The 23,537-nt window shown below is 36.9% G+C and overlaps 1 protein-coding gene across 1 annotated transcript; it reads left to right on the forward strand.

Annotated features, from left to right (window-relative positions):
• The first annotated feature begins 200 nt into the window (after positions 1–200).
• On the forward strand, positions 201–23,423 carry smg6 (SMG6 nonsense mediated mRNA decay factor). Its single transcript, XM_073829768.1, has 19 exons — positions 201–345; positions 2,566–4,723; positions 4,830–5,022; positions 6,257–6,367; positions 10,039–10,145; positions 10,334–10,412; positions 10,624–10,734; positions 10,887–11,099; positions 11,931–11,992; positions 15,472–15,617; positions 15,715–15,831; positions 15,945–16,119; positions 16,200–16,416; positions 18,384–18,551; positions 18,702–18,869; positions 19,002–19,146; positions 19,231–19,448; positions 21,730–21,811; positions 22,034–23,423. The coding sequence occupies exons 1-19, from the start codon at positions 201–203 to the stop codon at positions 22,162–22,164; spliced, it is 4,746 nt and encodes a 1,581-aa protein (XP_073685869.1). The 3' UTR covers positions 22,165–23,423.
• The last annotated feature ends 114 nt before the right edge of the window (positions 23,424–23,537 follow it).

Raw genomic sequence — 23,537 nt, forward strand, 5'->3', positions numbered from 1 at the left:
TATTGACACAACGTTTCGGTCACACGACCTTCATCAGTTTAAAAATATGTAAGTTGTTGTTTTATAGTAAAATTTGTTTTTTGTGTGGATCCCATTTTTAGTTTTTGTATTGCCTTATTGTAATTATGATATGTCTCAAGCAAACCTACTCCGCCTAATGACGGATAGCGTGTCTTAATTTTTAAACGCGTTTTGGTTTTATGGCTTTTTGGCCCTACCAAGTTGCCGTGTGTTTGTGTTTGGTTCCGACGAAAATGGCGGACGAGCTGGAAAGAGTACGAATTTCAGCAGCGGAGTTACGAGCAGAAGCGTCGAATTTCACCACACACGGCGAAAGTATAAAAGGTTAGGAGCTCTTTGAATGTTTATAACGACGTAAGAAAGGTAGTAGCCGAAGACGAGCCTTATTTTAGCATGTCACGTTAAAGTTAGGGATCAGTTTGCTAATAGCTAGCATAACAGTCAACAACCGTCGTCGCTCATGTGGGTTGAACGGCGCTTGTTTTGAAAGCGTTCAACGTCTCTAGCGTGTTTTTGCTGCATTGTATGAAATAATGTGCCCCGTAGTGCCAGATAACTTAAAACATTCATATAAGCGATACGCTTTTTATTTAACGTTATATAAAGAAGTAAGTGTAACGCTAACGTAACTGTTGTACTGGCTGTTGAAGGTGGCAACTTCTTGGATGAGATATTTATTTTAAAGAGAGAGTTTATAAATAAGCTGCTATCCAGCGCCAGCGCTTTAACATTATATTGTAACTTGATTATTGTTGTCTGTTTTGTAGTCAACGTATATTGCTAAGTTGGTATGTCATAGTGCACATGCAACAGGTTATTTTCCTCGGAAGCCATAGCAATAGCAATTTGGTCTTGGATTTTTTTTTTAAATCATCAAAGGTATGTATGTTGTGATGTATGTCTAGCCTTTATAAAGTAGTATAAATAACACATTTCTTAACATGTATGATATTTCCCTAATGCAACGTTTCTCAACCAGGGTGAGCTTCAGGGTGCCTTAAAATGACTTTAAAGTAAGAAAAAAAAAAAAAAAAAAATAAGCCAAGCCAAATCAAGATATTTGTTATTTTAATTCATCCCCTCAATAAGTTCCCTAGCTTTTTCCCCCCTGGAACTACAAGACTATAATAGAGTGTATACGATGTTTCTAAAACAATTTCTGAAATATGTTCATTAAGCTTGGTCAAGTTTTTGTACAATGCATGTGTGTGTAGCCATTTATTTCTTTATTTTTTCAGGAAATAAATAATATAAATAAATTCATTTTAGTGATGTAATCATGGCAAACCAGTTAAAATGATTCTCATTTGCACATTCTCACATTCTTGGACATCCTAGACATTTAAGGTAGTTTTTTTAAAAGTTTAATTTCTAGAAAAGTAATGCAAATGAATTAAATCTTATGACACCATGGACATTTTTAGAATGAATATAAGTTTTTCCTGTTACTCTACCAGTCAAAAGTTTTTGAAAAGTAAGATTTTTAATGCTTTTTGAAGAAGTCTCTTCTGCCCACAAAGCCTGCATTGGTTAGATCAAAAGTACAGCAAAAACTGTAAAATTCTGAAATATTTGTGCTATTTAAAATAATTGTTTGATATTTGAATATATTTTAAAATGTCATTTATTCCTGTGATCAAAGATAAATTTTCAGCATCATTACTCCATTCTTCAGTGTCACATGATCCTTTAGAAATCATTTGAATATGCTGATTTGCTGTGTAAGAAACATTTTTATTATTATCAATATTTAAAACAGTTGAGTGCATTTTTTTCAGGATCCTTTGATGAATAGAAAGTTCCAAAGATCAACATTTATCTGAAATTAAAAGCTTTTGTACCGTTTTGTACCATATAATTTATTTAATTATTATTTATTTATTTATTTTTTGCTAAATTAATTATAGAAATTAATTTATTACTTTTATTTAGCAAGGATGCTTTAAATTGATCAAATGATGATAAAGACATTAATAGTGTTCTAAGATATTTTTATTTCAGAATGATAAATGCTGTTCTTCTGAACTTTCTATTCATCAAAGAACCCTGAAAAAAACGTTTTCAACGTTAAAATAATATGTAAATCCGAGTATTGGAATGATTTCTAAATGTGACTGGAGTAATGCTGCTAAAAATTCAGCTTTGAAATCACAGGAATAAATTACATTTGAAAATATATTAAATATTTATTAAATATTAAAACATTTTCAAAATTGTACAGTTTTTTTTTTTTTTTTGCTGTACTTTGGATCAAATAAATGCAGTCTTGGTGAGCAGAAGAAACTTTAAAAAAACATTAAAAATCTTACTGTTCAAAAACTTTTGACTTGTAGTGTGTCAATTTCTAAAATATTTTATCAGGCAGTATTTGTGAGTAAAGAAATATTTTAAAACATTTTAGTTCTTAATCCTTATCCACGGGGTCTGTGACTATCAGTGTGGGCAATGGGAGTCTGTGAAGTCTAAAAGGTTGAGAACCACTGCTCTAATGTACTCTCCAGGTAATAAAATATTTGTTTTCTGTTTTTGTCACCTATTTCTTAGAATTGCGAGACGAGTGTAAGAAGCAACGGCAACGAGACAGTAAGCGTCCAGACTTGCAGAGGTACAAACCTGGTGCTGGTCATCCACGCAGACATAAAGACAGTGCAGAAGGAGCCGGCTCTGTCCCCATGCACCCACCAGACGATTGTGTTTTTGATAATGACACCAAAATGCCTGACGGCTCGCCTGCCAGCCCTGAATGCTCTTACGTAAGGAGTGAAGACTTTCCAAATGATCACAGTCAGCCTGAGGCAAATCATAACACTAAAGGACATGTAAGCAAAAATAACCACCAACTTGTGGATGGAAATGCTGTTAAAAGCATTGAAGGTGCCGGTACGCCCGAGTCACCGAAGCAATCACGAAAGATGCGTAAACCTGACCGTGAGATATATCAGCCAGGCACACGAAGGTCTCAAGTGCACAAAGAAACTGGCATGAATAAAGAAGTAGATGGGGATCGAAGGAGAGAGGAAGAAGTGAGTGGGAAATCTGCTGAAACACTTGCTAAGTGTGAAAAAGAGGAAAAGCGCAGAAACAGGCGAGGGAAAGATGGCAGGAAAAAGCAAGAGTCCAAGGGCACTGTTGTAGACTCCCCTTCTGCAAACAAAAATGAGAATAATGTCGAGAGTATCACCGTTAAAGTCAGCAATCTTCATTTAGAGTCTGAAAGCAAAGACGGAGCTGGGCAGGATGGTACAAATCGGAGAAAACCTAGTGGGGAAGGAAGAAGAAGCCAAACAGGTGGAGGTAATGAAGTGACTGGAGAAGACAAAAAAAAGGAAAGGGGTAATGGGAAATCGAGAGCAGGAAGGGAAAAAGGTAACAACCAGGTCGTTGCCAAGAAAGATGAAGGGGAAGGAGGAGGAAAAGTCTCAGAAGCAGATCAACCGGAAGGAAAAAAGCAGAGAAATGTTAGCGGAAAGGAGGTGAGCCGTGACCAGAACATGAACCAGGAAAAACAAGGGAACAGGCCAAAAGAGAAAGGGAGACCGTCTGAGAGAACCGATTCAAACCGAGTCAGCTCTGCTTCAAAGCGCTACTCTCAATCAGACATCCGCCGTCCTCGAAACCGCACCTACAGCACGAGTTCAGCCAGCAGCGGGACCAGTGTGGACGGTCTGGCTGAAGCTGAGAGACTTAGAGGAGAAGGTCATCAGTTGGCGGCTCGCACTGTGGAGAGGACCACTGGACAGAAGGAGTTCATCCGAGGAAGCCAGGGCCGCCCGAGAAGGCGGACCGCACGGACACTGTCCTCCACAGATTCGCTGGAGGAAAATGAGGTGTGGGAGAGAGAGGATCGAAGAGGCCGAGTTGCTAACGAAGCCAAGAGCACCCACAAAGGTCCTGATGGGGGCGGGAGAGGGCAAAGACCACCCGCGTCTAGTGGTCGAGGCGGAATTTTAAGAGTTTCCTTAGACAAGCATTCAAGTGAGGAGCAAGCGAGCCGAAAAAACCCTAGAGGTCGTGGGAGGGGCATCCTGGTGCTTCCTGCCCACACTGATCTAACTATGACCCCTGAGCCTGGGCCTCAGCTTGGAGCAATGAGAGGAGGAATGGGTCTGGGCCGAGGAAGAGGTGGCCGTGGAGGAGGGACGAGACGCCTTTGGGACCCAAATAACCCAGATAAGAAACCAGCTCTGGTGTCAAGCCAACAATCCCAGCATGCATCTCTTCAGCAGGCTATGTACTTGCAGCAGGGTGGATGCGGGCCGCTGCACTTTCTGGACACCGATGACGAGACCACAGGAAGTCCTCCTGTCCGCCAGGGCGAGTTCTTTCAAAACCAGCAGGCTGCTGCCATGGCTTATTACAAATTTCAGAATTCCGACAACCCCTACTGCTATCCGCTGTCAGCCAATTCCCCAAACACCCCACCACGCTATCCTTTTCCATATCACATTCCCTACCAAATTCCCGGCTCCAATGGGATGTATCCCACTTCTATGGCACCTTTTTATGGACCCTATGGGCAAGGTGGGCCAGGTTATCCATCTCCATCAGGATCTGGTCTCACTCCAGAAGAGGCAGAGGTGCAGACCAGAGGAGAGCTGGGAAAGTTGCTTCGGCTGGCTGACAGTCAGGAACTCCAACTTAGTAACCTGTTGTCCCGTGAACGACTGAGTCAGGAGGGACTGGAGAGGATGGCCCAGCTCAGGTGCGTATTGAACATTTTGAAAGATTAGAACAAAAATAATGAACATTATTTCATCCTGTTGAACTTTTCCTCTAATGTGTTTGTATTGCTTCTGTTGTTTATGCAGGGCTGAACTCCTGACGTTGTATGAGCGGGTGATTTTGACAGACATAGAGTTCTCTGACTCTCAAAACTTAGATCAGGCTTTGTGGAAGAATGTGTTTTACCAGGTGATAGAGAGGTTTAGGCAGCTACTGAAGGACCAGACTTCAGACACAGCCCCACAGATCAAAACCATGCTAATGAGCATACTGGAAGAGGTAGATATGCACAAAATTGTCTATATCCAGTCCTGGAGAGCTGCAACCCTAATTAAAACTCACCTCCCTGTAGCTTTCTAGTAACCCTTCAGAGCTTGATTAGGTTGTTCAGGTGTGTTTGATTAGGGGTAAAGCAAAACTCTGCAGGGCTGCGGCTCTCCAGGACAGACGTTCACCACCCCTGGTCTATATCCTCCTTATGAAAGTCCTTGTCACTGTCTAATTAGTTAATTTTTTCCTCTGATGTCATTTACACTACCATTCAAAAGTTTAGGGTTGGTACATTTTTAAAAAGCGAGAATGCAAAATATAGGTTAAAGACATTTTATAATGTTCCCTAAAAAACTTAAGATAAATGTGACCCTGGACCACAAAACCAGTCATAAGAGTAAATTTATTGAAATTGAAATCCACCTGAAAGTTAAATAAATAAGCTATGATGTATGGTTTGTTAGGATGAGACAATATTTGGCCAAGGTACAACTATTTGAAAATCTGAAATCTCAGGGTGCAAAAAAATCTAAATATTGAGAAAATTGCCTTTAAAGTTGTCCAAATGAAGTTCTTAGCAATGCATTACTAATCAAAAATTATGTGTTGATATATTTACCGTACAAAAATATCTTCATTATCTTCATGACTTAATATCATAATGATTTTTGGAATAAAAGAAAAAACAATAATTTTAACCCATGCATGTATTTTTAGCTATTGCTAGAAATATACCCATGCTACTTAAGACTGGTTTTGTCGTTCAGGATGTTATTTTGAACCTTTCTGTTCTTCAAAAAAAGATCAGTTTTGTGTTTCCAGGAATGGCTAGTAAAAAAATGCAGCCAAAAATTACATTTTAAAATATTTTAAAATGCAATAGTTATTTTAGATTTTAATAATATTTCACAGTTTTTCTATTTCTATATCATTTTAATCAAGTTAATGGAACCTTGGTGAGCATAGATTTCAAAACAATTTTAATAGTCTTACCAATCACAGACTTTGAATGGTACTCTGAATGGTAGTAAGGGTTTGATATTTTTCTTTATTTCAAGAATGATTAAAATAAACATATGAAGTTGTTTATATAATATTCATTAGTCTTTATATAGCATTCACTGGTCTTCACAGAAGAATACAATAAAAAAGATTACAAAATATTAATTTTTTCATATGGCATCATTCTGTAATGTCAATTTGTGACAGGATGGTAAGATGCAATGTTTATTGTGTTCTCTAGGGGGCAGTATTCTTTGATTCACTACTACAGAAGTTGCAGACTGTATATCAGTTCAAGCTGGAGGACTATATGGACTGCATGGCTATACGAGCAAGACCTCTACGCAAGACGGTATGTCTTTTGATGGTCAAATACTGCCATCTGACTGTCACTTAGGAGTTATGTGTCCAGCTGTTCACTTCCAGAACAAAAATTTAAAGATAATGTACTTACCCCCTTGTCATCCAAGTTGTTCATGTCTGTCTGTCTTCAGTAGTAAAGAAATTCAGTTTTTTGTGGAAATAATGTATTTTGATGATTTTTAAGGATTTCTCTCCATGTAATGGACTTCTATGGTGCCTTAAGTTTGAACTTCCAAAATTAAGTTTAAATGCATCTTCAAAGGGCTCCAAACCGGCCTTATCTTTTAAAGGGGTCATCCGTGCCACGTGCACTTTTTCAAGCTGTTTGAACTGAAATGTGTGTTGGGAGTGTGTGTACACAACCACCTTAGAATGACAAACATCCACCCAGTAGTTTTCTTTTAATTTAGTAAAATAATTTGCCCCTTCTCATATCAAGCCGTTCTCAGATGCCTGTCGTTGTGGCGTAATGACGAGAGAGGCCGCTCCTGCGATAGTTGATAGACAGCAGTGTTTAAGCGTAGACCCGCCCCGAGTGAAAACTGACGGCACTGAGGGAATGTGACTGCCAATCTACCTAAATGCGTTCATGTTTACACGAATCATTTCTCACTATACTGCTTTATAGACCTTTTTCCTGTGTAAACGATGAGCGCCGCCATTACGAATTCTAACGACTGATTGAATGCTTTTCTGTTCCGGTCTCCATAGGAACCCATTCAAATAGCGTCCATCTGTTTTTAATGTAGCTAACGTCCGCAGCTTCGTGTCATCTACACTCATTAAAGTGAGGCACTGACAACTGACGGTCATTGCCAAGTGATGGCGCTTTGGAGCCATGTGCTTTTTAAAAACATTTTAATAGGTTTAACATTAGATTATTAGCTCGGAATATACCCTAATTTGACTAGAAACAATGCAGACCGGAAATGCAAAGCATTCTTTCAGTTAAGAGTCGGACTTACTTCCGCGTTCAGGAAAAACGTCTATAAACGAGGGTCTGTATAAAGCATAGCTTTGTAAGGCTAGATGGTTTAACATGGTGTCTGTTAATGATTAAGATTTAACCTTAACACAATACCTGCAAATAGGGCTGTGCAATTAATCGAAATTCGGTTTCGATTTCGATTTCTGCTTCAAACGATCATGAAAATGCAGTAATCGAGATGAAACGATTATTGCGCCCCATTCTGCCCTTTTACCAGTGGTGCGCTTTCGCTCCTCCATAAAAGCCAAATTTCACATGCAAATCAGCTAAATCATGTAAGGTGGCTTTCATAAAATGGGACGTGCTTGATTTATTAATGTTTCTTTGATGTTGTGTTTTTAATAGCATGTAAGAACTTGCGCTGTCCTTTGTTAATGCGCTCAGAGACGGAGCGGAACACGCACATGAAAGTTATCTTTTAGCTCAAGGTGTGCACCTAAACGGTCAAATACACGCAAAAATATTTCAAAATGAGGGGCTTGGTGATTATTCATGTAAACTCTTGTCAGTTATGTCTTAAATGAACATAAACAGTTGAGAATGAAAATCCGTGCGTAACAGTATAATGGGTCCGTGTGGTTAAAGCGGCAACACATAATATTCCTTTTGGCGTCTCTGTGCCTAATATGAATAAAACGTAAAAATACGTTTTATACAAGAAACATCACTCACTGCTCTTGAATGAAAGACGTTTTTAGTTTTAATAAGAAACAAAGCATGTTTAACTATTAGAGTGAAGACATTGTTTTATTTTACATTCAAATTCAATTTCTGTAGTATTGTTAGACTACTTTAGACTTGCATAAAAGTATTCAGTATATTTAAAGACTGTAACACTCACATTTATGTATTTCAATATAAGGACGGGGTAAGTTATGTTACCCAATCAATTTTTTGCTCTTGTTCAGTCAGCTATGCCTCAGTAAACACACCGCGTTCCTCTCTTTACCACAGTAAACACATCGCGTTCCTCTCTTTACCACAGTAAACACATCGCGTTCGTCTCTTTACCACAGTAAACCCCGCGTTCGTCTCTTTACCACAGTAAACACCGCGTTCGTCTCTTTACCACAGTAAACACAGTAAACACATCGCGTGTATCTCTCTCAGTACTCTACCCTGCCAGTACATATAAAGATAAATCAAAGTGACATTAAGTTTACTAACCATTCAGACACGTCCAGTATAAGCTGTAATTGTCGAACTTCTTTGCGGGTGTCATCTTATTTCGGTTCCAACTCCGGTTTTTAAATTAAATTTTCTATGGATGGGGTTGTACAGTGTCTTCAAAGCCACCCCAAAGTGCTATTTCCTCCCAAACTATACAACTATACCCCCAACTGTTGTCTAGGCAACACCCCGTGTGCTCTGTAATGACACGCCCCACAGAACTGAAGGGCGGGGTGAGCAGAGGTTCATATAATTTAAAGGGCCAGGTACTGATATCGCTTGCTGAGAACAGAGGCATTTTTTACCAGGTAAAATGAGTGTTTTTTTACACTACCATGGAGAATTTTTAATCAAAGTATATTACAAACTCTTCATTTGGACCCTAAAGCATCATATTAACTTGTGGAAAATTGGCATCTGATGACCCCTTTAAAAGAAAATTACATTTTAAATTACCGGTACGTTTTTAAAATTAAAATTTATGTTCTTTTCAAACTGAAACGCTCATGTTGTCGTGCTCACGCAGAGCTAGACAAGACGAGCATTTGAGGTTAAAATCTAAATTTTTTAAAGAAAATAGCTGATTATTTACACTGCATTTTGGAAGTTCAAACTCAGGAGCACCATAGAAGTTTATTATATGGAGAGAAAAACTTACAAATCATCAAAATACATTATTTCTCTATGACTGAAGAAAGAAAGACATGAACATTTTGGATGACAATGGGGTAAGTACATTATCTATGAATTTTTGTTAAGGAGAATTGAACTACTCCTTTAGGAAAGTTCTAATATAGGAGTTTTCTTGCCTTAAAGGGATAGTTCACCCAAAAATGAAAATTCTGTCATTAAAATACTCCCCCTCATGTTGTTCCAAACCCATATGACCTTTGTTTATCTTCTGAACACAGGTTAAGATATTTTTGAAATCCAAGATTTCTGACCCTGCATAGATGGCAATGTAATTATCACATTCAAACCCCAAAAACATAGCAAGGACATCGTTAAAATAGCCCATGTGACATAAGTGGTTCAACTGTAATTTTATGAAATACGAGAAGGAATACTTTTGTGCGCAAAGAAAGCATACATTGTGGTACTCTTGTGAATGGCAGTGGAGAATGACATGAAAGAGAAGAAATGGTTGAATAAAGTTATTTTTGTTTTCTTAGCACACAAAAAGCACTTTCGTAGCTTTATAAAACCACTGATATCACATACTATTTTAATGATGTCTTTACTACCTTTCTGGGCCTTGAACGTGGTATTTGATTTACTGTCTATGCAGGGTCAGAAAGCTTTCGAATTTCATCAGAAATATCTTAATTTGCAGGTTTGGAATGATATGAAGGTGAGTAATTAATGACAGATTTTTAATTTTGGGTGAACTATCACTAAACTATAAAGATATGAACTATAAAGATTTGTTGTAGCTTGTCCTTTATACTTCTACTATTGTTGAGCATGCTCAGCAAGTGTGAATCCACTTTACCTTGTTGCAGGTGAAGTATGCTCTGATCAGTGCCCAGCGCTGCATGATCTGTCATGGGGATATCGCACGATATCGTGAACAGGCTAGTGACTCCGCTAACTATGGGAAGGCACGCAGGTAATTCTGTCATAGCCACATTAATAAGAAAAGGTGCATTTTACAGCATAGTACACTATTTCAGTAAACAAACATGTGCTTCTATTGTATTGTATTGCCCAATGAATTAGCACAACATGAATTTCATTTTCATGAATTTAACAATGACAAAGACATAAATAAAGTTTTCATATTTTTTTCATGTGCAGTTGGTATCTAAAAGCTCAGCAGATTGCTCCGAAAAATGGGCGACCCTACAACCAGCTGGCCTTGCTAGCAGTGTATACGGTGAGACATCAGCATAACAATTTTTATTAGATAAAGTGTAGGAATATTAACATTTTAATATAACATATTAAGACTGGTTATTTGCACTTGTATTTATATATATGACTTCTCAATTTTAAACTAGTTTTCTTCAATAGTTGCTTCTATGATATTTGCCTAAATGACTATTAACATTAAAGATAAGTACTTTACCATCCTGTCTCTTATTTAGAAGCGAAAGCTAGACGCTGTATACTATTACATGCGTAGTCTAGCCGCTAGTAACCCAATCCTCACAGCCAAGGAGAGTCTGATGAGTCTTTTTGAGGAAGCCAAGCGCAAGGTATGCATGTTAACACTGCTGCTCCAACAGAATAGTCCAGCGTTCTGTTTTATTTCATTTTCAATGTAAATATTAATGGCATTCTGAAAAAAGTGTGCAGCTAAAAAACATCATTATTCTTAATGTCATATTTTTTTGTTCTCCTAACCAAGGCTGACCAGATTGAACATAGACTGAAGCAGGAAGCAGATGGAGGTACCCGCGGTCCCCGAGGTCATGTAGGTGGGCGTCGTGGCGAGGGTGCCACCCGTATGGAGATCTGGATACGTCCTACTGGGTATCCAGGCACTTCTCGTCCGAAGGGCAGTGAATCGGGCAAAGACTCAGAGCAGGACGGAGAGCTAGGAACTCTGAGTCCCAGTGATGTGAGTCCTTATAACAACATGTTAAAACTGTTCGAGGTTATTTTACAACATCATGGGGTTGGAAATGTTCAGATTGGTGCCCCTAACTAGATTTTTCACATAACACTTATCTAAACTGTCTTTGTTTTAGGCAAATGACAAAATACAATGCTATCATTGCTAATACATCAGCAAACAAACAGATACAATTTTTATATTTTTTACAACAACAGCGTCCATCAAGAAACCACAAGTAACCTGTTGCACTTAAGGCAAAAAGTTTCATCTGAGCCACGCAAATGTTTTCACAAATGTTCGGGCTCAAACAGGCACACGTATGACACACGTACAAACACCCGCGCACATTAGGAGAGCCAAAGAGGTCATGTTGAGTTGTTTATGAGTCGCACCGGATGAGGCTGACTATGAGTCACCCATCAGTGGCAGAAAAGGGCATCATTGGGCTGTGATGCAGCCGTCATTTCGGTAACCTTGGATATTTGCCCACGTCAGCATTAAATGCACAGTTACACTTTAAGAAAGTTGACCTCTTCAACCTCACCATTCGTCTTTTGTAAGGGTTAGCAGGTTGTTTTCAGCCCGTTGCTTCAGGCAGTAAACTAATTTAATTAAATGAGTGCGCTTTAGGTTTATCAGCTAAACAAGGTGCTCATCCTGTGGCAAGTTTATCAATTTTCTGTTGACTCTTGGTGACTGTGCACTCCTGTGCAGTTATTAGTTTTAGGGGGAAAACATGAGCTATTTTTTACTACAATGAATGATTGCTGTGATTACAATAATTTTAGCTAAGGAGTTACTCTTTCCTTACTTTTTCTCTCCTTTTCTTTACAGCTCAACAAGAGGTTTATTTTGAGTTTCCTGCACACTCATGGAAAGCTCTTCACTAAAGTAGGGTAAGTCTTAAAGGGCTAAAAAGAGTATTATTTTGTGTATTTGTTGTAATGCAATGTGTTTATGCAGTTTGAGTTTCAAAAAACATTATTTTCCACATATTGTACATTATTGTTGCTCGTCTCTGCCCCACTATTCTGAAAGGCTTCGATTTTTTCAACTCATCGTTGATGAAAACCGAGGTGTTCTCTAATTGGCCAGATATCCGGTGCATTGTGATCGCCCAAATACCTCAACCATGCGACGAAACTATTAAATGTAAACATAACACCACGTCTGCAGTTGAGATCGTAGAACGAGAAACAACAAGCAATACTCTACACTGCTAAAAACTTGCATTTGAAATTAAAATGAAAACGTACTTACAGGCCATCAGTCAGAAGTGCAGACTCCCCTTGCAACATTGGAATTGCCCACTGTATAGCCTTAACTCTTTGTGTACAGCTGGCATTGTAAACTGCTCTCCCAGGTTCAGGAAACAGTCCTCCATGAAATTCGCATAACCCACTAGAATATTTGCATTGTACTGTTGCAGAATAGTGTTGTAAATATAACTTAACTACTGATTTCTAGTCGTGTCCTCATTTGGAAGGGCAAACAAAGTACTTTTGCTTTTGCAATGAAACACTGCGTCTCCACAACATGGCAGCTGCAACACTACTACAGCTGGTAAAAGTATTCTTTCTTTCCACTTTTATAATTCCACTTTTATAATAAATATCTCATTGGGTTTGAGACTTTAAGCTTTGCAACTTCACAGATCATATCTATGCACAAACAGCTAGTAACACTCCAAAGACAAAGGTCATTGCACTATAAAAACATCCTGTAAGTTTCAGAACTGGAAACTTTCTATTTAGTATAAAAACAGCTTGTATTGAAGCCAGTCATAAAATGTGCCACTGACATAATAGTGTGGTTAAACTCGGCCTACTTTTACGTCGCTGCCTGTTTAGCCCCACCCACCGGTTTGAGTATGTAGTGTAAATAAGATAGGCAAATGCACATCTACAAAGAAATCAAATGATAAAGATTTCTCCAAAGACAGCAAGACTCTGTGCAGTGTCAAGTTGTGGAAAAAAAGCCTTCTGATCCCAACAATAGGAAAGAATGGATATGTTTTATTTTTAATGAAGTTCCAGATCGCATCAGTAAAAACTTTGTCCTTTGTTTACTTAATTTCACCGTGGATTCGTTTACAAACAAGGCACAATTCAAGACAGGATTTTCAGAAAGGTTGAAACTATTGCTGTGAGTAACTTGCGTGGTCACTATTGCTTTGTCTGTTATTACAGATCGTTTGAGATATACTGAGTATTTATGCATTTTTAACCTAAATCGCAGCCCCTTTAATCTATGAAGGATATAGACTGTCAAACATACACAACTGTTAGCCAACCATATCAGTGGGTGTTTACTTTCGAGTCTACAATCTGCCACGTCTATTCAAACAGAGCGTTCTAATGAGGGAATAAAAACAGGACAAAAATTGCATTAAATAGCGAGTGCTTTTGGATTGGAACAAGTCAATCTACAGCATTGACTAAAAATACATATTTGATTGATGTTTTATTTAGAAATAAAATATTTGTTTTGAGAAGATTTTAGATTGAAAGAGTTTATATAATTGCTGTATTTTCATATTGTATGGAAAATATTGTTCAGTAAGTGTGTAGAATTTTCTTTTTATTGTCACTATGATTATTTAATTTCTATTCTGAGCTGCCATAGAAATAGCCTTTGCGGCTGATATAGCGTGTTAAGTAAATTAATAAAATTCACTAACAGTCATAAGTTTTTGAACAGAAAGATTGTTTTTAAATCAGTCTCTTCTGCTCACCAAGCCTGCATTTATTTGATCCAAAGTACAGCAAAAACAGTAACATTACTCCAGTCACATGATCCATAAATCATTTTAATATTCAGATTTTCTGCTCAAAAAACATTTATTATCATTATTATTATTATGTTGAAAACAGCTGAGTAGAATTTTATGAGGTTTCTTTGATGAATAGAAAGTTCATCTGGAATAGAACTCTTTTGTAACATTATAAATGTCTTTACCATCACTTGATTAATTTAAAACCTCCTTGCTAAATAAAAGTATTAACTTCTATCACCCCCCCCCCCCCCCCCCCCCAAAAAAAATAATAATAAAACTGACTCCAAGCTTTTAAACAGTATAGTTTTACAAAAGCTTTTTATTTCAGATATATGCTGATCTTTGGTTCTTTCTATTCACCAAAATATCCTGAAAACATGTACTTAACTGTTTTAATAGTGATAATAATAATACATGTTTCTTATACAGCAAATCAGCATATTAGAATGATTTCTGAAGGATCATGTGACACTGAAGACTGGAGTAATAATGCTGAAAATGTAGCTTTGATCACAGGAATAAATGACATTTTTAAATATATTCAAACAGAGAGCAGTTATTTTAAATAGTAAAATTATTTTGCAATTATACTCAGGGGTTGTACAAGGTGCTTGAAGTACTTGAATTTGACCTTTGGAAATGTAAGGCCTGGAAAACCCTTGAAAATAGCAATATTCCTGAAGGGGTACTTGAAAAGTGCTTTGTATATATGAAATAGGTACAAAGTGTACAGTGTTTTTTTTTTTTTGTTTTTTTTTTTAAATAAGCACATGTTTTCATGCAATTAAAAAAAAAAACTAATTTCAGTTGATGTCATAAAGCTATCGAGCTAAACCAGTAATACTGACAATGTTGCGTAAACATGGCTGAAGATGCAAAAAGAGGAACAGATGAACCGAATCAATTGAGACATTTTTAAGCTGGAACCACTCCCGTTGATTCAAACCCTTGACGACTTTAATGTCAAGCGATTTACTAGCAAAAACCAGATCAAATTAACAAAAGTAATTTATCTTCGAATTGTGACATCGCTTGTAATGATTTTAAAAACCATCGCCTCATAACATGATTCACTGTTTCGAAGTGCTTCAGTCGGATCACGTATAGTGAATCATTTGATTCAGATCGGGCCTTTAAATTGCATATCGTAATTGATTTAGAATCATTTGGAACTTTGGAGCAGGTTTGCAAATATTTTGCTTCAGATCGGAACCTAGGAACGCGAATTGCAAATCTTTTGATTCAGATCGGGAGTTTTGTGAATCTTTTTCTTTTAGATGATTTTTTTTGATGAAGAACAGTAGAAAACATCAAACCACAAGTGAGATCTCTGATTGAAGTCCTTGAAAATCTAAAAAGTAGTGCTTGAAAAGGACCTGGAATTTATCTGTTCGAACCCTGATTACTGCTTTTGCTGTCTTTCGGATCAAAGCAATGTAGGCTTGGTGAGAAAAAAAAATCTTTAAAAAACATTACAAATCTTACTGTTCAAAAACTTTTGACTGGTAGTGTATGACATACTGGTGATTACCACAGAAGATAATTTAGATTGAGAATATTCTGTACTCATTTGCATAATGTGCTGTGATTGGTCCTCAGAATGGAGAGTTTTCCTGCTATAGCCAGTCGAGTGTTGCAAGAGTTTCGGGCCCTCCTCCAGCACAGCCCCTCCCCTCTCGGCAGCACACGCATGCTGCAGATCATCACTATTAACATGTTCACTATCCATAACGCACAGATCAGAGGTGAAAATACAACACTACCAGTGGCTGTAGAGCCTGTCTGCTCCATTGAAAACAATCTCTCTTGTTTCTCACTTTGCTGTGCCTCTCTTTCTTGTAGCTGAAGGGCAAGGTGAAACTCGGTCTGTATTGGAAGAGCAAACCGTATCTCTTGGTTTAGCTATGTTTGGTCTCCTTGTGCAACGTTGCACTGAACTCCTAAAAGAAACACCTGCTGGTGAGTCAACAATGGCTAAGTTTCAAAACCTAGTGTGCGGCCTATGAAGACAGCAAAAGTTATTATGGATAAAAATCTTAGTATTTGTGATTCTGATCCTTTGTCTCTCCCAGAGCCCATCCCAGCAGAAGAGCTGGGGGAGTTTGATGAAATGGACGATGAGGAGGGGATGGTACGGGTGTCTGTCTTTCCTCCCGACCTCAGAGAGCTGCTGCCCAGCATGAAGGTTTGGTCCGACTGGATGCTCGGCCACCCAGACAAGTGGAACCCTCCTCCCTGCAGTATTCAGTGAGTCCTTGTGTTATGTTCGCAGTGCCGTGTTGATTTGAAACTGAGCTGGAGTAATGTGCTACTGTGTGTGTTTCTAGGGGAGGTCCAGACGTGTGGCAGTGTCTTGCAGATCTGTGCAACTCTTTGGCACGTGTGTATCATGGTGAGGTTCTGCTGTATAAAGCTGATGTAGATGGAGAAGGAGATGAGGAACTTAGAGTCCTGCAGCTGGAAGAGGACAAAATGCTCTCTGGCTTTGTCCCACTGCTCGCTGCCCCACAGGAAGCCTGCTATATAGACCAAGGAACTGATGCGGTCAGTAATGGTCTCACCTGTGGATTGTATATCAAAATTATGGCTTCTTAGTAGATTGCAATAATTTTCAGTTTTTGTTGCAGTTGTTTCAAATTGAACTACATTTTTTTTTATGTAGTCCAGTTTATTATCACCTGCTAGGTGGAGAATATAACAATTTAGGACTGTGAATGGGTTACAATAATTAGCAATTCTTTTCTTTTTTTTCTTGTTTTTTTGTTTTAAATCACAATTAGCACAATTATTTATTTACATAAAAAATTCTACCTATATTATTAATTACCCAAATAAGCTATTTATCTTTTTTGAAGCACAATTTGCTTTTGTTTTGTGTATTCATTTATTATTTTTTAATTTCATTTTACATACAGTCTTTTTAATCACAATTTGTAAACATGTCCCTCATTTCTTTATATTTTTTTAGGTTAAAAATTCTAGCTAGATTTCAATCCATTCAGTCCATTATCTCCTGCTAGGCAGAGAACATATTACATTTAGGACTGTTGATTGATAATTTGTGTTGTTGTTTTTTTGTTTGTGTGTTTTAACTTTACATTAATTTTTTTAAATCACAGTTTGCAAAAATGTTCCTCATTTATTTAGATTTTATTAAGGTCTCTCTAGATTTATTGTATTACGTGAATTAGCTATGTATCTATTTTGGAGTGCAATTTGCTTACTATAATTTTATTTATTTATTTACTTATTTTTTGCCTTTTTATTTTATAATTTTTTTAATGTAGTCCATTTGTTTATGTATTTTCTTTTTTTTTTATAATTGTTTTTTTTTTATGTAGGCCATTCCATCGATTATCACATGCTAGGTGGAGTATATCAAATTTAGGACTATCTATGGATTATAATAAATAATGAATAGTTTAAATAATAATTTTATGTTTAGTTTTTAATACAGTTTTTGAAAAATGTTCCTCATTTATTTATATTTCATGAAATTACAAATTCTTTTTAGATTTATTTTATTACCTTAATTAACGATTTATCTATTTTGGAGCACAATTAGCTTTTTTTCCTTTTTAGTTTTATTTTGTATTTTTTATGTAGTCCATTCAGTCCATTATCACCTGCTAGGTGGAGAGTATTTAAAATCTAGGACTATGAATATATTATAATTTTCTTTTCTTTTTTTTATTGAAATTTAGCTTTTTTTATCACAATGTACAAAAATGTGCTCACGCGTTTGTATTTTATATGTTAAATTCTATTTAGATTTATTTTTATCACCTGAAATACAATTTGCTTTATTTTATTTCATTTTGTTTGTTTATTTATTTATTGCTATTTTACTATTATTTTGATGTAGTACACTCAGTCCATTATCGCCTGCTAGCGGGAGAATAAATTTAGCACTGTTAATAGATTACAATAATTTGAAATTTCATCTTACCGTCTTATTATTTTTTTTTTTTTGTTTTTCATTTATTCTAATTTTCTAAAATTCTGTATATATTTATTTTACTAAATCAATTAGCAGTTTTTTTAATTCCACTTTACTACAATTGACCTTTTTTATTTTTTATTGAATGTAGTCAATTCAGTCTATTCTTGCCTGTTGGATAGATAATATTACTGCTCTCAGTAGATCTCCAAGTTGCTAAAATTGGAAATTTTATTTTATTGTATTTATTTTTTATTTTAGTACATTCAGTGTTGATTAATTAGTTGTTCTTTTTAGCAAAGAAAATGGTCGATGATAATTGAATTCTTATATGCAAAACTGCAAATCTTTTTAGATAAAATCTTGATTTATTAAATCAATTAGCCGTTACAGTCTTTTTCAAATGACGTCATTCTTATTTTGATCAGTAATAGAAATCACAGAACAGAATTCAGCTGGATTAAGTCAAATTAATTGACATTTTATGATAATTAAACATTTTCTCTTACAAATCAACTTAAGCAGCTGCACTTATTACAAATCTGAGTGATGTTTTAATTTTAATTTGTAGGCTATTGCAGCCGACTGTAAGCGAGTGACCGTTCTAAAGTACTTCCTGGAAGCTCTGTGCGGGCAGGAAGAGCCGCTGTTGGCTTTTAAGGGAGGAAAGTACATTTCCATGGCAACACCACCTACACCCAGCGTAAACACAGAGAACAAGGCGCAAATACAAGAACAGGTACAGCGAACATTCCTCATTACCGGAATGCATGAAAGAGAAATTCATCTGTTTTGTTTACCATTTCCTCGAATCTTTGACAGTTTTTTCCAGTAACACACCCAACAGAGTGTGGTTAACAGAGCACTGCTAATTCCACTGTTTTCTCAGGAGGATGATGTCATTGTGGAGGAATCCTCTCTATCTGCATCGGAAGGAGAGATCGATGGAGAGATGGAAGCAGACGGAAGTGAGGATGATATCAGAGAGCTGAGGGCACGACGCCACGCTCTCACACACAAGCTGGCACAGCAGCAGAAACGGCGGGACAAGATACAGGTACCAATGATCTCCAGATGCCATCTTTATCTGTACACTTTGTCTACTGCTAACATTAGTCAGTGTTTCTTACACCCGAATATTTAAAGCTAATGATATAGAGCTGAGCAAGTGTCCGTTTCTGTCCTCCAGGCTGTTCTGCAGATGGGTGGGCAGCTGGAGATTGAGATTAGGCCGTTCTTTCTAGTCCCAGACACAAACGGCTTCATAGATCATCTGGATGGCCTGAAGAAGCTTCTGGCCTGTGGGACGTACGTCCTGGTTGTGCCTCTTATTGGTAAGACCCTCTTTGATCATTAAAATAGACTCAAATGTTTTACTCTTCCTTTCTGTTTAATGTTTCTCTGTGTCTTTGTGACAGTGATCACAGAGTTGGATGGTCTGGCTAAAGGGCAGGACAGTCGCGAGGGGATCAGTAATGGTGCTCATGCCCGACAGGTGCAGGAGAAAGCCAGATTGGCGGTCGTGTTTCTTGAAAAAGCATTTGAGGCTAGAGATCCTTGCATCAGAGCGCTCACAAGCAGAGGAAACACACTGGAGTCCATCGCCTTCCGCAGTGAGGACACTTCTGGACAAAAGGTCTGTGTGTTTCTTGCCCTTTGTGAAAGTTTGGTGGCACTCAAACACAGAGGATTGTGCTGTTTTATACTTAGTTCACACTCCCATGCAGTTCCGCTCCCAGATCCTTTTCAAGTTGGTTTATTTGGATCTGAACCACTGTAAGTTTGTCATCAACTTTGTCACGGTTCATTTCTGCCAAATAGTTCTGGACAGCTAAATTATTGATTTCCAATATTTTTTAGCCTTTTGATGATATTCAGTATATATTTGTATTTATGTATGTTCTCGAAATAGCTTTATTATTTTATTTCTGTCAAAGAAATCATTATTTTAACTGTCACCCATTTAAATTCCTACAGCCAAGTAGTTTAATTTGGTAAATGCTGTTTTGCACAATATGTAAAAAATAATTATAACACTAAGCATCAATAGTGACAAATAAGGCTGACAAAGGAAAACTGTACAACTGAGGATCATACACTACTAGACTTTAAAGTTGTTCCGATCGCAACTAACTCAAACAGAAATGTGGGCCTTGTTTCTAGGAGATGCCTGACAAATAAAAACAACATGCGTTCTAAACTCGGCTGAAAATAGCATCATGTTTGATATCCTCCGACTGGATGGAATCATAGTCTGAAGCTGAAATATTGGAGTCTGTGACCATCATCACAGAATCTGTCAACTTAAATCTGCAGACTGGCTCTGACTTTCGGCAACTATTGTCAAGTTTTTCAGACTGTAAATTGGCAGAAAATCTGTGCAGAAATCGTGTATAGTGTTCCAGGGTTTAATTGGTCTTTACATATTTTTTCATATTCATATGCACCAGTATGACAATACATGGTAATATTTATTTACTGATATATTTTACTAGAAATATTTTGCTTAGTTTAGTTTAGACAAGTCCAAATCACTGATGCACTTAAAATTGGAAAAACAGCCATTTAAATTATTGTAGCTAATTAGTTAGAAATTTTAAATGCTGTTTCCACACTATTTCTCACTACATTGATCTTGTAATAATTTTATATTCATGTGCATCTGTATGACAATACATAATAAAATTGATTTGCTTATATATTTTACCAGAAACATTATTTTTAGTGAAGTCCGCATCACTGATGCCCTTAAAATATTTTATTTTATATTATTTTAGTAAGAAAAATCATTATTTTGACTATCAGCCATTTAAATTCTCGTATCCAATTAGTTAAAATATTAAATTCTGTTTTCCACACTATTTCTCAAATTGTTCTTTAAATATTTTTTTATATTCATATGCATCAGTATGACCATACATCATAAAATTGCTAACATATTTGACCAGAAACATTTTACTTTGTCTATTTTAGTGAAGTCCGAATTACTGTTGCCCTCAAAATATTTCATTTTATTTTTTTTATTCCAGTAAGAGGAAACATTATATTGAGTATCAGCCATTTCAATTCTATTAGCAATCAGTTAAAATGTTAAATGCTGTTTTCCACACTATTTTTCACTAAATTGATTTTTAAATATTTTTTATATTCATATGCATGAATACAGTATAACATCATAAAATGTATTTGCTAACATATTTTACCAGAAACATTTTACTTTTTTTTTAGTGAAGTCCAAATGAATGATGCCCTTAAAATATTTTTATTTTATTTTATTCTTAAATAAAATCCTTATTCTTATTTTTGTAGCCAAATAATTTAAATGTTTATTTTATTTAAATCAATATTTTGACTGTCAGCCATTTAAATTCTTGTAGCCAATTAGCAAAAAAATGTTAAATGCTGTTTTGCATCAGTATATTTATTTAGTCATATATTTATTAGAAACATTTTTGCTTAGTCCATAACATTTTTTATTCTAGTCAATTGTATCAGCTGTATAAAGTTGCATCGCCAATTAGCTATCAAAATGCTGTTTAATTATACCAGTGAAACACTTATACTAATAATATAACAATCAGTCTAAACAAATAACTTATGTTTACTTTGTTTCTTCAGAATCATTTCAGTTTGGTGATTACACAACAGAGTTTTGAATTGATCTGAAATGAACAGTTCAAACTACAACTGGTTTCAACTCTAAAGCTACTTTTGATACTGAAGTTAAAATCAAAGATTCTTTTAAACTGTTAACACTCGGAACGCTTCCATGGTGTGTTCCCAAGTTCAGAAATAATGGCTTCCAAATCAACCTGCAACTCCAGTGTAAATCCCCTGAGAAGTTCAGAAATGCACACAGGACTTCAAACTCTTATTTTAAAGTCACCCACTCACGGTGCGTCCGTCTTTTTCCCCAGGGCAACAACGATGATGTCATCCTGTCCTGCTGCCTGCACTACTGTCAGGACAAAGCCAAGGACTTCATGCCTGCTGAGAGAAGTCAGTTCACTTACTTGTACTTGTTAGGGGTCACTCACATAGCGCGCACTTTTGTATTCTATCTGAATTGGTTTTTAATTATTAATCCATTTTTACAACATCTAGCATTACGTCACTTGCTCACAAATGGATCTTCTGAAGTGAATGGGTGCGGACAGAATCAGAGTCCAAACAGCTGATAAAAACATTTCTCTTTCCTGACTAATGTATTGTATTCTCCAGATGGGCCGGTGAGGTTGCGCAGGGAGGTGGTTTTGCTCACGGACGACCGCAACCTGCGAGTCAAAGCTCTCACACGCAACGTGCCAGTCCGGGACATCCCAGCGTTCCTGATCTGGGCAAAAGTAGGCTGAAGCGCAGCCCTGACCTACCGCTGTACAAACCAATCATCCTCCACTGCAAAAGCTGGAGATGAAGAAATGATGAGAGGATGAATATAAAGGGGAGTAATACTACAAACCTTTTGTCAAACCGACAAAAAACAGCATGGAGTGACGCATCAAGCCACTTTACAAGAAAGAAACAAGGATTTTCCCCTTACGACGCAGCGTGCATAGACAACCGCTTACTTCTGAGGGTGAGATAGACACGATTGGAGGGGGTTGAAACCAGTGTTGATTAAAAGCCAGGATGAAGAGGAAGCACGCGGGTTGTACGTGTGTGAGAGAGAGAAATCAGCACTTCTGCTGTTTAGAGTGTCAGCTTGTAGTGTTTGTGTGAAGTCACACGTGCTGCGGATGAGCTCATTCCAGCGCTTCGGCCGCTCTCAAAGGGCCTGTGATGAGGCGAGAGCTCCAGTAGGGGGCGGCGTGAGGCAGTCTCACGTTCCACTTCAGTGGCCCACGAGGCCCTGATTGCGTTTTCATCGCCTCGGTGCATGCTTGGTTTGCTCTAAGCATGATTGTTTTAAAGCTCTTAAGTTTTACCTGCTTATTTAAGTTTGAGTTGCATTTTTGACTTCAGTTTGATCTCTCAGATTCTCGCTTCATTTAGGTTACATGGTTTAGTTGTAATACCCTCATAACTGTCTGATCTTTTGTAGTAGCTTCTTTAGAAGTGTGTGAATCCAAGTCCGAGTGTGTCGACTAACAAATCTCTTATCACAGTAGTTTTAGTACAGACTAATCCACTCTAGCTTTTGAGGAAAATGAGGCTTTCACAGTTTATCTGTCTCTGAATGGAAATCTGCATTTCTGAGGTAGCGCTAACTGACAAGTTAGTTTCCTTTTTTTTTTTTTTTCCTTAGATACTGCTCACAACCATCAAGAAAAAAAAACAAGCGAACACATCTAAAACAGTGTTTTCAAATGTTCTGTGGAAATGTTTTCAAATGTTCTGTGCATTATATTTCATGTTGAGTGGTTTGTCTGTGCTTGCTTTTTAGTGTGCTTATTTTTTCCCATTTCCAAATCTCAAGTATTGTAGTTCTAACGGGACCTGGTATGTCATCTTGTTAGAGGCTGTTTGTTTTAATGCTCCAATATCATCCTCCCTTTTCTGTTCTGTGGTAAGAAAAAACTGCATCTGAATTATTCACCTCTGATTACAAGTCTTCCGAATTTGTTTTTAATGTTGTGGATTTAATTAAAACCTCATTTCTGAGTTAATCATTTGTGGTGTTTGGCCTCAGCTGGTGTTTGAACTTTAGACGTCACTGGTTTATACTGATTTTAGGTTTAATGTTACTGCATTGGAGCAGTTTAACCCACTGATCTAGATCAGTGGT

This window comes from Garra rufa, chromosome 23, assembly GCF_049309525.1.
Source record: "Garra rufa chromosome 23, GarRuf1.0, whole genome shotgun sequence".
In the NCBI taxonomy this organism is placed as follows: Eukaryota; Metazoa; Chordata; class Actinopteri; order Cypriniformes; family Cyprinidae; genus Garra; species Garra rufa.

Excerpts from the sequence above, each read along its gene's own strand:
- smg6 (XM_073829768.1), top strand. The coding sequence starts at position 201 with ATGGCTTTTTGGCCCTACCAAGTTGCCGTGTGTTTGTGTTTGGTTCCG. Across the intron at positions 16,417-18,383 it reads TAGACCAAGGAACTGATGCG|GCTATTGCAGCCGACTGTAA; the intron begins GTCAGTAATGGT and ends TTTAATTTGTAG. Across the intron at positions 18,870-19,001 it reads AACGGCGGGACAAGATACAG|GCTGTTCTGCAGATGGGTGG; the intron begins GTACCAATGATC and ends TCTGTCCTCCAG.